This window comes from Brienomyrus brachyistius, unplaced genomic scaffold (assembly GCF_023856365.1).
Source record: "Brienomyrus brachyistius isolate T26 unplaced genomic scaffold, BBRACH_0.4 scaffold112, whole genome shotgun sequence".
Lineage (NCBI taxonomy): Eukaryota > Metazoa > Chordata > Actinopteri > Osteoglossiformes > Mormyridae > Brienomyrus > Brienomyrus brachyistius.
Window position 1 is genome coordinate 18,106 of NW_026042387.1, and position 15,473 is coordinate 33,578.

The following is a 15,473-nucleotide window of genomic DNA, read 5'->3' on the forward strand; positions in this document are numbered from 1 at the left end:
TCACCTTGGGGAAGCTCAGAAGAGAGGAACGGGACCTCCTGCGCGCTAACGTGTGTCCAGTCATAGTCATTGTAGGGGTCCTGCTGGTAGTCACACTGCGCTGGGCCATTGTCGAACGTACAACCCCCTGAAAGAGATCATAGAGGAAGTCTGTTACAGCGTGAGTGCGGCCATCAATCAGGAACCGCCGCTGCACACGTGACCACCCAGAATGGGCTCCGCACACAATCGTCTCCCGCTATTCCCTTGTGTTTCGGTACTTGATTTTTTTTTTTTATGACTGGTTATTCTGTGCCGAAGAGCATGCAGAGTAGTGGCATGGGAGTCCAGAAAGGGGGGGGGGGGGGGGGGGGGGAGAGACTCGGAATATTTAAAAATAATCTATCATCTGGAAGTGAACCTGCCACAGGCCATGAGTGGCAGGGAGGGATGGGAACCTGACACAAGCAGCAGTCACACCCTGAGGACCAGCATCTCCTGAGATCAGTGCTCAAGATCAAGCATTCAGGTCACCGGTCTCAAAAAAAAAAAAGGGTATTGGGTTTTATGCATGAAGAATTGCTCCTTTTATTGCATGGCACGCTACAATCTCCAAGCATGACCCTTTCAGATGTTCAGAGACCAAACTGGGCAGAGAGTAGCAGGTTCTCTCTCCTCACTCAGTCACTGCCCCTCAGCTGTCCTACGCATCCCTACAATGTGGTAACATTTCGTATACGCTGCGTCTCAGCCAGCACACGGTCCTATTACTCCGAGAAAGTCTTAATGCCGCTAAAAGGTCACAATATCTGCCGAGTACAACTCCTGACCTTTAAGCCATTCAGGAATATCAAACAGAAAAAAAACCCACTAAATTTGCATTTTAATGCAGGAAATAACTGGTGCTAATTAACACTGCAGAAAGTCAAAGAGCAAATATTTTCTCTCTTTGACAAAGGCAGTAAATGATTTCTGAAGATTACAAAAGACCAGGAGCCTGAATTGGGCACACGCACCCCGCCCTACATTTTCTACCCTAATCAACATAAACTATAAATTATACGATAAATTCGCAGGGTCATGTGTCTCGGGGCCGGAGGACGCGAGCTCCAAAGACAGGCTACCTCGGCAAAGGCGAAACAAACCAAACGCCATTCTGTAGCGAAATCTTCCAGACTACACTCGACACAAGCCAACAACTAGGACAGGATAGGATAAGATAAGAGCCACTGACCACGGATCAGGCTTGGGGAGGGGGGGGGGGTGGTGGTTTCGAGGGTCGGGGGGCAGGGTGTGTATAACACAAGCTGATTCAATATTAACAGCTTCTGTCAACTTTCTGCAGCTTAATCTCCAATTTAAAGGTGATGACTCAACAGTCCGAGACACATGCATGCAGCCCCCCTTAGATCAAATATATGCAAATAAAAAAACACAGCATGAGGAAACCATTTACTGCTCATAAGATTCCTCCATTTCCTCAATCTTGCTCAACGTAACATTATTAATATTTACCATGTCGCAATTAAAAAATGCGGAGAAAGGCTCTCGCCGTCAGTGCACAGGTTCAGAACAGCCAGTCGTCAATCACAATGTCCGCATGAACCACACCTCAGCTACCACACTGAGGTTACACTTACCAGGTCACACTGGTTTCGATGACATTGAAACGTTCCACATGGCATGGTTACCCCCGCCCTAGTTTAACCACACCAGTTCCTTTCCCATTCATTCGGTGAAAATATTCAATTCGCCTATGCAGCCGGCAGATTCAAGTCAAGTGGGTCACATTAATCATATACAGGAACAGCATACAGTGATGCAAATTAACGTTCCTCAGGACTGCAGTTGTACATATATACATAAAGTGCAGAGACACAGGAGTGCAAATATACAAAACTAAATTAAAATTCAAAGTAAATTAGATATTTAAGAACACGCGAACACCTGAATACTTCTGAATATTCATCAGGGAAAAAAAAAAGTTAAGTATCACTTGATATTAGTGTTATGCATTGTTTTCCATAATGTAAAAGGCACCAAAATTGCAATATTTTATTTGCATTATAAAGGAAATGAAGAGTATAGGAACACGGGGAACTACGGAGTAGAAGGCATATATTCTGGGGAAAATGTTGAAGGAAGAGCCGTCCAAGAGAGATCTGCCAACATGGATCTCCCTCAAGCCCCCATTTTCACCAGCACTTCCAGCAGTATTCTTCCACTGGAAGGTTTATACAACCAGAACATGTGCTGCTTCTGACTCGGATTTCAGACTAAACCTACGCATCCCTCACCAAACTGTCACCAAAAAAAAAATAAAAAAAAAAAAATTACAGACTCTGGAACAAAAGCATTCATTACATTATGAGTGATTATGAATTGTAGTACAAACATTCCCTTCAAGATATCCAAAGATTTCACAATGCAAGACTATTACACGGATCCTCACTGATTAGTGAGTTACGTTATATTTCTAACACATTTATATTTATATATATGTGTGTGTGTGTGTGTGTGTGTGTGTGTGTGTGTGTGTGTGTGTGTGAGAGAGAGAAAGTGGGGATCCGTTCAACAATAAGGGTTCAGCCACATTCACAAAACTTTTGTAGTACGCTGATGAAAAAACAATATGATGCACCAATAACAAGATAAATCCAATTTCATTGCAGAGCTTTGAGAAACCAAACTGGGGGGGAAAAAAACATTCTGATCAAATATCACCTATGCCTCAGAGCCAGGCGAAATGCAATAATTCTCTCATTATTGCACAGTTAATGTAAACGCTTATAAAACTACACCAACACGGTAGGTGTTAATGCTAGACAGCCAACCAGCCGTCACCGTGACCCACGTTAGACCGTGCCACGCGGAACTTTCGTTGCCTAGCAACTGCCTTCCTTCCCCACTCAGGCACTGTAGTTTTGAGGAACGACGAATCTACAACGTTTAATTTCATTATTAAAGACTGTGCTTACTGCTTTCATAGGTGTTATTTTGTAAAAGCAGTAAGAAAGCAGCAGCGTCCTGCACATCCTGCCAAATGATGCTTTTTCAGCAACTTTAGCAATTTTTTGGCATAAAGACATAACAGGGACAAAGACGTGGCAAATGTGAATTAGCAACGGACCTGTCCCTAACGCATTATCACTTTTCATATCCGCGGAGCAGCCACTTAGCCTCGTTTACCTCTGGTGCACCTTAGCTAAAACAGAATACTCAATCACTGACAGCAAACGAGTGCGCGTGTGAGAGGCCGGCCATTAGGCCCCGTTTCGCCACCTCCGGGGAAATGCAGAGGAGACCACAGACCAATACGGTGTACAGCTTATATTTAACCAAAGGCACTGTTCAACACAGTCACTTTACAATGCAATATGACCAGCGCCAGCACAAGTCTCCAAACGTAGGCCAGCAACCGAATTAATAGAGTAGCTTGCTACACCTCAGTTCAGTGACGAGGTACAAATTCCCTCCACTAGCAAAGACTGTCTAAATGATTTGCATCATCATCCAAGGGCTCCGATTTGGAACTTCACTAATGAAATAATGGCCCGTACTTCATTTACATAATAAAATAATTATTGTGACTGATAAACCTCAAAGCAACCAATGATCACTTCGAGAAAGTAGGTTAACAGCTCTATTATAAACACATACATAAAACATGGCTGTTTGGCACAATTATTTTAATAAAGGGAAATACATGCAGGAATTTCAAACCAGATGTAACAAACGTGCCTAAAGATTTTTGTGTACGGATTGGGAAGACATTTGCATTTTACAATAGTCTCGGTTGGGGGGGTTAAACAGTATCAGGGGGGGAATGGGGATGGGGGGGGGGGGACAGTGCATTTCACAACTGACAGAAAACCAGTCTGCAAAGGAGTCATTCAGGTATTTTGCAAGATAAAAAATTAAACTATGCATTAATTGGATAATTTCATTCACACTCAATTGCCTCCCATTACCTTTCAGAATAATGTTTTTGACAAGAATAACGTGCATAAGTCTCTCCCTATTAGCAGGAGGGAAATATTTTAGTAGACAGTAAAAATCTCACACTAAACCCTTTTGCTTATCAAACAGTATGAGCAGTATTACAGCATGAACAGACACGTTAGACCACATGCAACTTAAAACCAAGACTGACTTTAAAAACAGTCATTTTTCCGAGTACAAAATTTTAACAGGACCAAAGCATTTTCATATTCTGGATGTGGTTACATCAAGCTGTTCTGGATTCCCCAACAGAGTACAAGAGCGGACAACAAATCCAATTTAGATTAACCAGCAGGCCCAAACTTGAAATCTAATCTGTCTTGTTTCATCTGACAACTGATTACTCCAATTCTCATTCCCGAACTCAAACTAGCGACATTTTTCCTCTGACCGAGGGGCTCAAAATCAAATAGGACCCTGAAGAGACAATACGCCGCATTTCAAAAACCTGAGTTACTGTCATTTCCCATATCAGCCGTCCGCCCGACTTCTGACGCCTCAGACTCGTCCTTTGAGTAATTGAAGGCTCAGACTGCAGCCTTTTGCAAACTACAGAAACACCCTCTCTGAGAAGAGACACCCCACCACAGAAATGCTCCATCCCATACTACGGGTTAGCAAGAGACGGTGCCCACTGAACAGACATGCACCGGATATTGCACCGTAATCTGCAGAGGTGCACAATGAACAGATATATTAATTCATAACCTTTAAAAGTTTTTGGCAAAACATTTTCCTGCCCATGCTTTCACTGCAGAGCTTGCAGAATACTTTAGCAAATCACACAGATCCAGCTTAAAAAGCCAGCAGACAGGCCATCTGTTTTCATCCCAATTAAAGCTCCCTCTTTTCGGAAATTTACCCAGCTAGTGAATATCTTGGCTATATTCTTTAGTCAGCTTAGCCTGTGATACATTTCTTCTCTTAATCTGACACTCGTCGTACGGCAGATGAAATCAAGTGGCTGTTTACTGCCCAGGCCACACAGGGATCCCGGCTCAAATACACCATCGCTTTCTGACGACAGGGGGTTAACAAGCTGGCGCCGGCGGCCTGCTCGAGAGAAACGTCCAGCCACCAGACTAAACGCTGCGGGTCAGAGCGGCCGGGAATCACGGCTGCATGGAACTGGGAGTTGCCGCTGCACCAGCACAAGGAGACGACGGACATGAATGACCCCAACCCAGACCAGCACACCCCACCTCTCCCCGCTGCGCTCCCATGAATCTGAAACAGCTGGAAAACGCTGGAACCAACATCACCTTATCTTTTGTGTCCTTCACTTCACAGGAACAGGGCATAACAGTTACAAAACAGATTTAACACACACACAAAAAATATTTCTCTCTAACCAGGAGAGACAGATTTGGCTGGGGGGGGGTCAAGCTGTACGATGGGCCTTTTGCTGGCCTGATGTGTTACAGAACTGCTAACATCAAAAGAAACTAAAACGTGATTCGTAAGCAGCATGAACTAGTTGCTTCACAGCTTACGGTTTTGCTATTTTTTTTTTTTACTTTAAAACAGTGCAGCTTAATTAAACAAGAACAATTAGTATGATTGGACACTAGTGAGGTTAAAGAAGCAACAATTATGCAAAATGTCTCCAATCCAACAGGTCCCCGGCCTCCTACGCCCGCTGTCACGTGACGCAGTCTCAGATGTTTGTGTTTTTCTCTCAAATCCCACTGGAGCTACTAAGAACTTAGGTCATTCTCACCTCATAATTGTAACAACTCCAGATATAAAACCCCATTTCAACTAATTCACATACAGGTATGATTTTATTAATAGCTGCTAATGTGCCGCAGAGCACACACACACACACAATCACCTCTAGCCTGGCTTATCATCATAAAGCTTAATGTGTAATTTTGTGGGTGGATTGAAAAGACCTCCCCCCCCCCCCCGCAAACCAAAAAAAAAAATCCCAAAAACATCTTGCGCACGGGTGCAGTCTTCCATCGTCTAACCTGTCCCACTTCTGTGCTTCAGTTTTATTACCCTGCTTTTATGAACAAAGGAGCCGAGTCGTCGAGAGCCGGCATGTAATTATAGGGGCTGTTTTTTTGGACATGTGATTTCTCCATTCCTCCTGTTTAACAAGCTCCGCATCACATTTTCCCCCCTAAACTTTTCGCATCAGGAAATAGAGCGAGTAGAGGCAATGGCAAGTCAAAGTGCAAATATTAATCAACATCCTGAGATCAGAGGGAGCTCAACAAATATTCACACACTTATCACCTGAACAAATACCCCTTTCCTAAAATGGGATTCTAAGCATCTTGATCGTCATAGCTGCATAGTCTCCTATAAACAAACCTCACACTCTGCCCTCTTGGAAATACTACAACTGCGAGAGAAAGAGAGAGAGAGAGAAGAGAGAGAGAGAGAAAGGAGAGAGGCAGAGAGTCTTTAAATGACTTACGGCTAGTTGGTTAAACTCCAAATTAGAAAAAAAAAATATGCACAATGTACAAAGTTTACTGGAAAAAAATATGAGCAACGCGATAAAACACGCCAATTCCGCTGGCAAAAAGACCGATTTCCCAGCACTGTGAAGGGAGGGAGTGTTTACACGTGGTTTCAGCGGAGTGTGCCTTTGAAGTGCATTAGCCATGTGTTTGAATGATGTCAGCTGTATGGAAACAATCAAGCGCGGTGGGCAACGTGCTGAGCGGGCTCCCTGGAGAGCATCACCATCTATCGCATCTGTAATCCCCACATCAGTGTAGCTGAGCTGCGGAGATATTTCCTGGACTACCACCAGGACTGCAGAGACGCGCGTTATCATTCAGGGGATTCGATTTAAACACTCCTGGGATCACGTTCCTGCCAGGTTTTCCTTTAATGCCCAAAGAGTGCAGGGAACGTAGACTCCACAGCAGAACTGTCAAGCCCCCCGAGAAATACTCTAGTGAATCTAGACTGCAAACTATTCAAATGAGGTTAAAGGTGAGCGTCTTGACCGCAACAAAGGAGAGTTTACTTTGCATAGGAAGAAAGAGCATTTAAACGTATCACTTGTGTTTGCGGCATGAACCGGCCGCTGCCACCACACGAGCAGAAAACCGTGGCCTATGACGTGTGCTTAAGGCAGATCCAATAGGGCCTGACACTTTCTACTGGCATCACTCAGCTCTGACATGACTGTGTGGGTGGCACCTTGTTCCAGGAAGTTTCAGTTCCTCATTTGAAACCAACAGCTGGCACTGAATTGTCACTATCAGCCACTAACTGGCCTTCCCTTGCTCCATTTCATGAGTTCACCTGAACCCATAAGCAACAGCAAGAGTGGGACCATTTAGCTTTGGATATGTTCCGTCTCCTAACGGCAGCTAGTAATGCCACCCGAAAATGAGATATTCTACTTGCTATCCAGTCCTGTTTCTGTGGTCTTATTTTAGACACCCATACATCGAGGCCTGACTTTTCCTTCATGCTGTGGAAACGCATTCAGGCAGATATAAAGCTGCCTGGAAGAGGCTGATATTAAGACGTCCACCAGCATGTTGTATTACATGATTTTTTAAGGGTTCATCCTGCTTCGGCGATTTCCCTAAATCCAAAGGATCCACCTGGCACAAAGGATTCCTAGACGCACTAGCAAGCCCTGGACATGGACCGTGTTGTTTACTTTTGCCATCTTATGACCGGAAGACACTACGTTAAGAATTTCAGGAATGAGAGTCTTCCTAGCAGAGAACCTAAAAGCTACCTCGACTGAAAGGCCTATTGCACCAAATAACATGGGCGCTTCCGGCAGCTCCCCATGTTTACCGTGGGAGGAAGAGACACCCAGGGCTGGTAATAACTAAAACAAGCATTCCCTCCTCCCCTCCATTTCTACAACCGTCTGTGGATCAGGGACCAATAGGCGACGCATTCATCTTCCAGATCCAATCTTGCAGAAATCATTTTGCCATCACTTGTGGATAAATATTTATCCAAGAAAGATTAGGAAATTGAAAAAGGTATTGGGGGGGGGGGGGGTCCCCATTGATGTAAACACTGTGAAACAGCATTTCCTTTTAAAATTACAGCAGTCCCTTGTAGAGAATACATCAGATTACGAATATGAATTTTGAAAACTGAGTTAAACTGACACAAACTTTCAGGAAAACAAGACCGAATGGTCTTAAAAGGAGTGGGAACAGCGCTGGCAAACTGCCGAAAGATCTCAGAATGATCCTAAAAACCGCGATCGAGGGGCGAAAACTGGCACGAAGATTTTTTCTAAAAGAAAAAAAAAAATAACTGAAATCATGTACAGCTAAAACATTGAAATTAAATTAAACTAATAAAAATAAAACAATTTACGCCTCTAACACATTCATATAAACAGCGCTGCTGTTCACACTTAGTATTGCTTGAACGTAGTAACGTAGTATTTTTTAAATCGCCCCGGGTTGGGTAGTGCATCAAATTTTCAAGGTATATCAATACATTTTCAAAACAAGATATAGGATGATACCATGTAATCAATATACTTTTATTGTGTGTTAAAACCAAAAGTATTCCTTGCGGGTTCTAAACAACGCTAGAGTTCTGGTTTTGACATTGCAAAAACCAGAATTCACAGCCAAAGATCAAACCATTCAGTAAGAGTGTCTCAGGGTAGTCGATGGAGGAGAATAATTGGTATTTGTTTCATTTCATCTTAAGACACTGCCAAATGGCTTACAGGATTAAAATATCATCATTTCAATTCAATGTGTTATTGTGTTGAAGGGATTGATGTTCATTTACTACCTTTCATTTTCCCCAAATATTTCTGATAGACCAACAGTTTTTAAAGAAGATGTTTAAAAAACAGACTAAGCTTAAAATCGGTATACCACTTGAACCAGTATGCCCAGCACTGATACAGTTGCATGATAGCCTTAGTATACATTTGTATTAAGAGCAAAATAAGAGCCTCAACAGCCTAAACAGATGGTATCTGCATACAGGTGACTGCACAGTTCTCTTTGGAACAGCAATGCTATGCTATTTATTTACTCATGTTGGCACAAGGTGATGATTACTCTATACCAGGGGTCACCAACCTTTTTGAAACAGAGCTACTTCACAGGTACTGAGCCATACGAAGGGCTACCAGTTTGATACACCCTTCTTAAATCATGTATTTAAGAGCATGTTTTAAATGCTTTTTTTTTTAGATATTGTCATTTTCAAATCTATATAAATGTAAATGTGATTAAAGAAGAATAGCAACAGGATAAAATTAAATTTTAGACGCTGCTCACTGGCGAGTTGTGCTATTTGTAGAACAGGTCCAGGGCGACTCATGTGGTACTTGGGGGCATCCTGGTGCCCGCAGGCACCATGTTGGTGACTCCTGCTCTAAGCATTTAATCTGGATGCATGTCAAATGAAAAACAAAAACTTTATGCATTAGTTACCATTTTTAAAAATTCTGTACATGCCCCCAGTGGGGTCTTTTTTTTTTTTTTTAAAGAAATGTCCTACACTGAGTACAACTGTGTGCAAGTATGTGTCAAAAGCATTTACAGCGATGGACAAGGACACCAAATGCTTTAGGTTGAGGGCAATTTATGAAAACGGCTATACTCACATTTAGAGACAGCAGTGTAAGCAGCACAGTGGGCAACTATAAAAATATGACACTGGTACAACAAAACTACAACAAGCTACCAGAGGGATCTATGCAGCCTAGATGTAAGTGCAGTCCATTGCATTTGAAGTAAGATAGTCAATCGCTTTGTGTTTTAACCAGTGCAGGTGGCGCGTACTTGTAAATCTCCGCACACACACACAGGGGGCCAGAAGATAAGAGCCCGCGTTGTTCTGCCTGTGCAGCACAGGCCCGTCCGGGAGCCCGCAACAGGGGACAAGATCGCGAGAAGCAGCCAAATCGGCACAGGTGGCTTGGAGTGGGGGGCAAGTGAGACACCCCCAGCTCGACCGGAAAACTCAGAGCGGTTAGACAGAGGACACAGGCTGATGCCATGGGTCTGTCCCGCCCACAAAAAAGGCCAGAGGACAGGGAGTAACCGGAGGAAAAGCAGAAGGGCAAAACCAACACAGCCAGGGTAAATCGGTGGTGAATCCTGGCAAGAGCAAGGCAGGTAGTTGCCCAGGGAGGCATCTTCTGAGGGGGCACCCACTTTGCAGATCATCAGCGCCAATAGCCCCTTTCCCGGTCAACAATTTTTACTGTAGACCCCCCGCCCACCCGCCTCACCCCCCTCACCCCCCAGTGATGTTTGGCCGATGGAGTACCAGTGAAGTTTGCCAAGGGCACCGCATGGGCCTCCACCACCAAGCGTAACTTAATATCTGGAACGAGAGACCGTTCAAGGTGGCACCAAACACAACAAACCTGTCAGTGAGATCCTGCCTGAAAAATCCTCGCTTAAAAACAGCAGTAAATGGGACTCCTGGATCCTAGGACGATCTCAGCCCTGAGTGGGGCTGTAACCATTGGTTAAGTTCTAAGGAAGGCCTTCAGGAAGACATTCGATTTGTATTCAATTAAAACAAAAACATTTATACATCAAGAAGATACTGGAACTGCATAGAAATATCTGCTACACAATCCAAGTACGACCGTTCCTCGTTTAGTGACAGAGTTCCGTTTTAACAACCAGGTCATTAAGCAAAACGGTGGCTAAGCCTGGCCGTGACTGCATCCGCACTTACAGCTTCCCTTCAGCTTTCTATACTCAATCTTATCAAGTGGACATTTTTAATATTTTGAACATCCTACTTCAAAGATCTCTCTCACTCCGGCGCACATTGTCAGGCGTAAATGCAAGCATTGGTCAGGAAATGAATTACAGCTGAATGTTAAACAGGGAGTGGGTGTAAATGGCCCAAAAATCACAGGAGTGATGAGCAGACTGCTTGACCAGGTCGCTGTCAGCCACTAGACCTCTTTGTAATTAAATTGTATTTTTCATTTGTGGTTTTTAGGTTTATTTTCCTCAAAACGTATTAATTGACTGCCGTCCTGAAATGTGTCAGAAAATCATCTTCAGTGCCCCTGCCCCAATATTGGCAAAATGAGTTGTATGATCTTGCCTTCAGGAAATGAAAAACATCCTTTGCAAAACAGTATCGAAATAACAGATCTGAGTGAGGAACACCAAGCATGTTTGGGGAAAAGAGAAGCAGCACTTTTTCTGGTGTAGAGAGGTTTAAACTCAAACTTCCTGTGTGGTATGGAGGATAGGGTGAGGCAAACACATGTCTTCTGTGTACGCAGATGAAAGTTTGCAAGTTTCTACTTAAAGAAAAGATCTGGTTCATCTAGATCCTTCGAGCACACAGTTAAGCGCAATTTTAATCTGCACTTTGAAGGGGATTCATTTCTATAAAATCTGATAACTTCATATCTTCTGTCCAATACAATATGGAAGCCACCAATGGCCAACGGGATGTTCCCAAACTGGACGCGAGTGCTGATTTGGCCCATGTCAGAGCATGTGCACAAAGAACACGGCTGCCAAGCCCGGGCATGTCTGAGCGTTGAGACATAATATGAGCTTAGTAGCTACATGGGAATATGGACCATGATGGCAGACCACCTCGCAGCCATTAAGCTAAAGAACATTACAGCCTTTGCAAGGATTTGGGGCTTATACTGTAGGATCCACTGCGCCAGGTTTACACTATCTCCACCAAACAAACACTTGGCAAGGCCCCTAGCAGGGCTGCTGAGGTAGGAAGATAACATGTCTGTTCTCTAGCTCAGAGAAATTTATGCAGCGATTGACAGGAGCAACAACAGTGCACTAATTTTAAGCTCTGAGTAATGCAGGTCCGACGACATGCAACTTTGACTGCAATCCTAAACTCCAGATATAAGCACCGCACTAAGCAGCTACCTGTATATGTAGCGATGCACGGGTAACAAAATATTTTGCAAAATGAAGGCCACAGGACATATTCTGTAGCACGGCATAAACTAGCGAGACCTCATTTAATCATCCCTCCGAACAGCCTGCCAATACAGTTTAAAAATGAAGTTCACGGCTGAAATTAAGGTCATCTTTAACAAGACGGTAAAAGCTGGAGGTCCACCCGGGACCCGGTCCGGACTCCTCGCAGCCCGACGGAGGCAGAGCGAGCGCACGGGGCCGGATTTGGGCCCCATCGTCCGGCGACGATGAGAGAGATGAAAAGGAGCACAAGCGGTGTAATGCAGACAAGGTGTAAGGAATCCAGGTGAAGCACGTAGCCCAGAGGCCTGACACGCTACCCCTCTTTGTGTCCTCACCAGAGGGACCACAGCTCTGAAATTACCCTCCAATCACAAAAGGCTGAATTGCATTACAGTGCTATTTAGAGTCGTCCTCTGCCCCCCCCATTAAGTAGGTAATAGCTCAGGCCAAACGTTTCTTCAACTCCGTCTCTGCATTATGGTCTGGCGAGCGGTTTTGCGTGCCACCCATCTTCAAAGTCATCTCACTGACCTTGGGGGTGGGAATAACTCGCACCATGGCATGGTACATAAGGCAGAAAGATATTAAAAGTAATGTTTGGGGGGGAGGGGTGGTGAGGGGTTCTGATCGCGGAAAAATATTCAATAGATGTGCTGCAAAGGAGAGGCTGCTGCACACAGTCAAATGTCTGTTCCTACAGACATATATCCATACAGAAATACCAGTAAGGGGGGGGGGCTATTTAGGATTCACTCTGTAGGGGCATTAGTGCAAAAATCCTCTGTGTGCAGCCAGCACTCCCCAATACCTTTCATGTATTTCCAGGCATGAAGCAATCCCATCGCCCTGCTGCCCGAGGACAGTCACAGAGGTTTGACGGACATCTCAGATATAAGAGAAGAGAGCTCAGGGGCCTTTCAGTCCAAAAGGCTGTTTACACTTACCCGTCGCTGAAAAGGATTTGCCCCCCTCCCCCTCTAGGCATCCCTGTGACACAGAGACACAGCCATTTCCCAGCCCCCTCCCCGGTTTATTTAGATGCAGCAGGAGGGCGACTGCAACCCCCGCTATTTCCATTTTCTAACGTCTTTGCTCTCAAGGAGACGCATAAATGTCAGCGGCGCGCCAGCAGTCCACTCGCGCTCTTCAAGACGCGTCTGCGTCTCTTCCGGAAGCCTAAAGAAGCGCAAGGTATGGCGTGAGGCCCCGTTGACCTCCGCGTTTCGGGTGATGCCCCTAAAGGGGAGACAGGCCGATGGCACGTGGCCAAAAGATCCATATTTCACCATGGGTCAGTGGGGAGCACTTGATAAGCACCATAAACAAAGGAGGGGGGGGGGGAATAGTCCATTTTCATTAGTTACGTCAAACTACACAGTGACAGAAGACCTCTGATAAGAGAGAGCATCCTGCAGACAAAGGAAGGAGGGCAGGCGCGTTTCGGTTAATCTACCACAGCACCGCTCCCGCTTGAAACACTAATGATCATGAGACCACTATGAAAAAAAAAATTAACTGGGAGAAGAGGGGCACCACAGCCCTAAGCTACAGTCAAACCAAATACGAGTACCCCGCATATGAAAGCTTCTCTTTTCTCATTTACATAATTAAAACTACGCGATTTTCAGCGCGAATAAAGCATCTAATGTATATTCCATAAAGACAGGATCCAGACACCTATTAAAACTTGCTGTATAAAAATAAAAGTTATTTAATATTAAACAACTATCAGGCGGGTAACACTTGAAATACACTGAACTCTAACGATACAACACCGTCTTCTGATTATTAATAAAAATCACTCGAAATTATGCTTAATGTGATGATAAAAGGAGACGGAGTTTGGGCCGAGAAGGTATTTCAGTATAGAGGCAGATTTCATTTCAGATAGCAAGCATTTGAGGGAGGATTATTTTTCATTTGCATGGGAAGATTGTCGGCAAAAGGGGGGGGCTGCTGGACTTTGGATGCCTGGGCCGCAGCGTGTTTATTTTGGTTATATATTACAAAAGGGACTGTGTGATGAAAAGGTAAAGGATTTTATCGGCTGGGATGCCGTCACAGTCTACTGTGCGCATATGTATGGATATACGAACGAACACACACACACACACACAAAAACACAGACAGACAGATTAGCCAAAACATAAAGACAACCTCCTCGTGAAGTGAATAATGTTGATCATCTAGTAAAAATGGTGTCAAGGTCTGGAATATATTCGATGGAAAGCTACTCGAAATCTACACGCAGAATGCAGGAGAAATGGACGGGGATACAGATCTAAGTGACTGACAAGGGCTGAATCGTTACAACCCAACACCTGGGTCAGAGCTTCACCGAAACACAAAGACTTGTAGGATGCTCACAGGCAGCTGTGGTTCCTACTGAGAGTGTTCTGGGGAGAGAAGAACCGCAATCCAAGCACAAGGTGCTGGGAGGCTAGGGCTTAGTTATGCGAGATGTGATGGACTTGGCGATGCGGGATGTGATGGAAGGCTATAGAAGAGCCGCTGTGGCACAAAGGGTGGAAAATTGACGAGCGCGGAAGTAGTTCATCATGACAAACAGCACGTCGAGCCCTGTTGTGTATGGGCCCTCGTAGTCGTAGGCCAGGCAGTGCCCATGCTGACTGCCGTCTAGTCTCAGAAGCACCTACATTGGGCAGGCAAGCAGTAACTGAACCTTGGGGCAATTGAAGGTTGGTTTTGCCTGGACCAAAGAACCCCATTTGCTGTCATGTAGATGGCCGAGTACGTATCGAATCTCTATGGGAGGCACCGCAACACTCAAATTCACCAGAGCAATGCTCTATTCAGTGTTTCGTGGACACCCAGTTCTTTCCAAGGTACAATCCCACTTTCACCACAAATATTCATCCAATAAACAAAAAGGTAATTTATATAGACGAAAGTTTGGGGGAGACTGCTGACCCAGCAGAACTGAGCCAGACACGAAAGAGCTGAGCTGGACTTCTTCAGTCAGACAACATTCGTTTTGTGGATCTAGGTCTGCACAAGAGAAATTCCTATTGTTTTAGAGTAATAAAATAAAACTAGGTGTGACAAAGCAAGAGAGAGAAAGATGGATATTCATTACAGGAACATCGTCGCAAGCTGAGAGAGGACTGAGTATGCACAGTATTGGGTGCCGTTTAATTTTGAAAAAAAATTTAGCAATTCGATTTCAGACAAATCAAATCATTCAGCCATAGAAAACATCTGAAAGGCCACATGATTTCCATGATATAACGGGCGACAAAAGCCAAAGGATTACACTGAGAAGATCTTATGGCTTTGACCCCTATCTCTCCAGGACTAACCATGCATTTACATCCCCGATAAAGGTAACCGAAAAATCCACCTTATTCCTTTCTACAGCTCCTCATGGACAGAAAATGTCAGATCATTTTTATTCGGCAATTAGTATTTTGTCATTTAGCTGGTACTTCTTTTATATATAAAAGTGAATCACAATCACTGCAATACACGAATTTTTTACCCTTCTTAAAATAAATCTGTTCTGGCGGCCCACACAAGCAGCGAATTTTCAGGAGACACGCGGTGTTTATTAAGCACGGTGTT

General features: G+C 44.3%; 1 protein-coding gene across 1 annotated transcript in view; it reads right to left on the reverse strand.

Moving 5' to 3' along the window:
- Positions 1–15,473, reverse strand: part of LOC125727702 (receptor-type tyrosine-protein phosphatase kappa) — a 38,617-nt gene that overhangs the window by 7,674 nt on the left and 15,470 nt on the right. Inside the window, exon 2 of the mRNA XM_049004604.1 lies at positions 5–127. Within this exon, the coding sequence (XP_048860561.1) occupies positions 5–127 (123 nt within the window). The remainder of the gene's footprint in view (positions 1–4; positions 128–15,473) is intronic.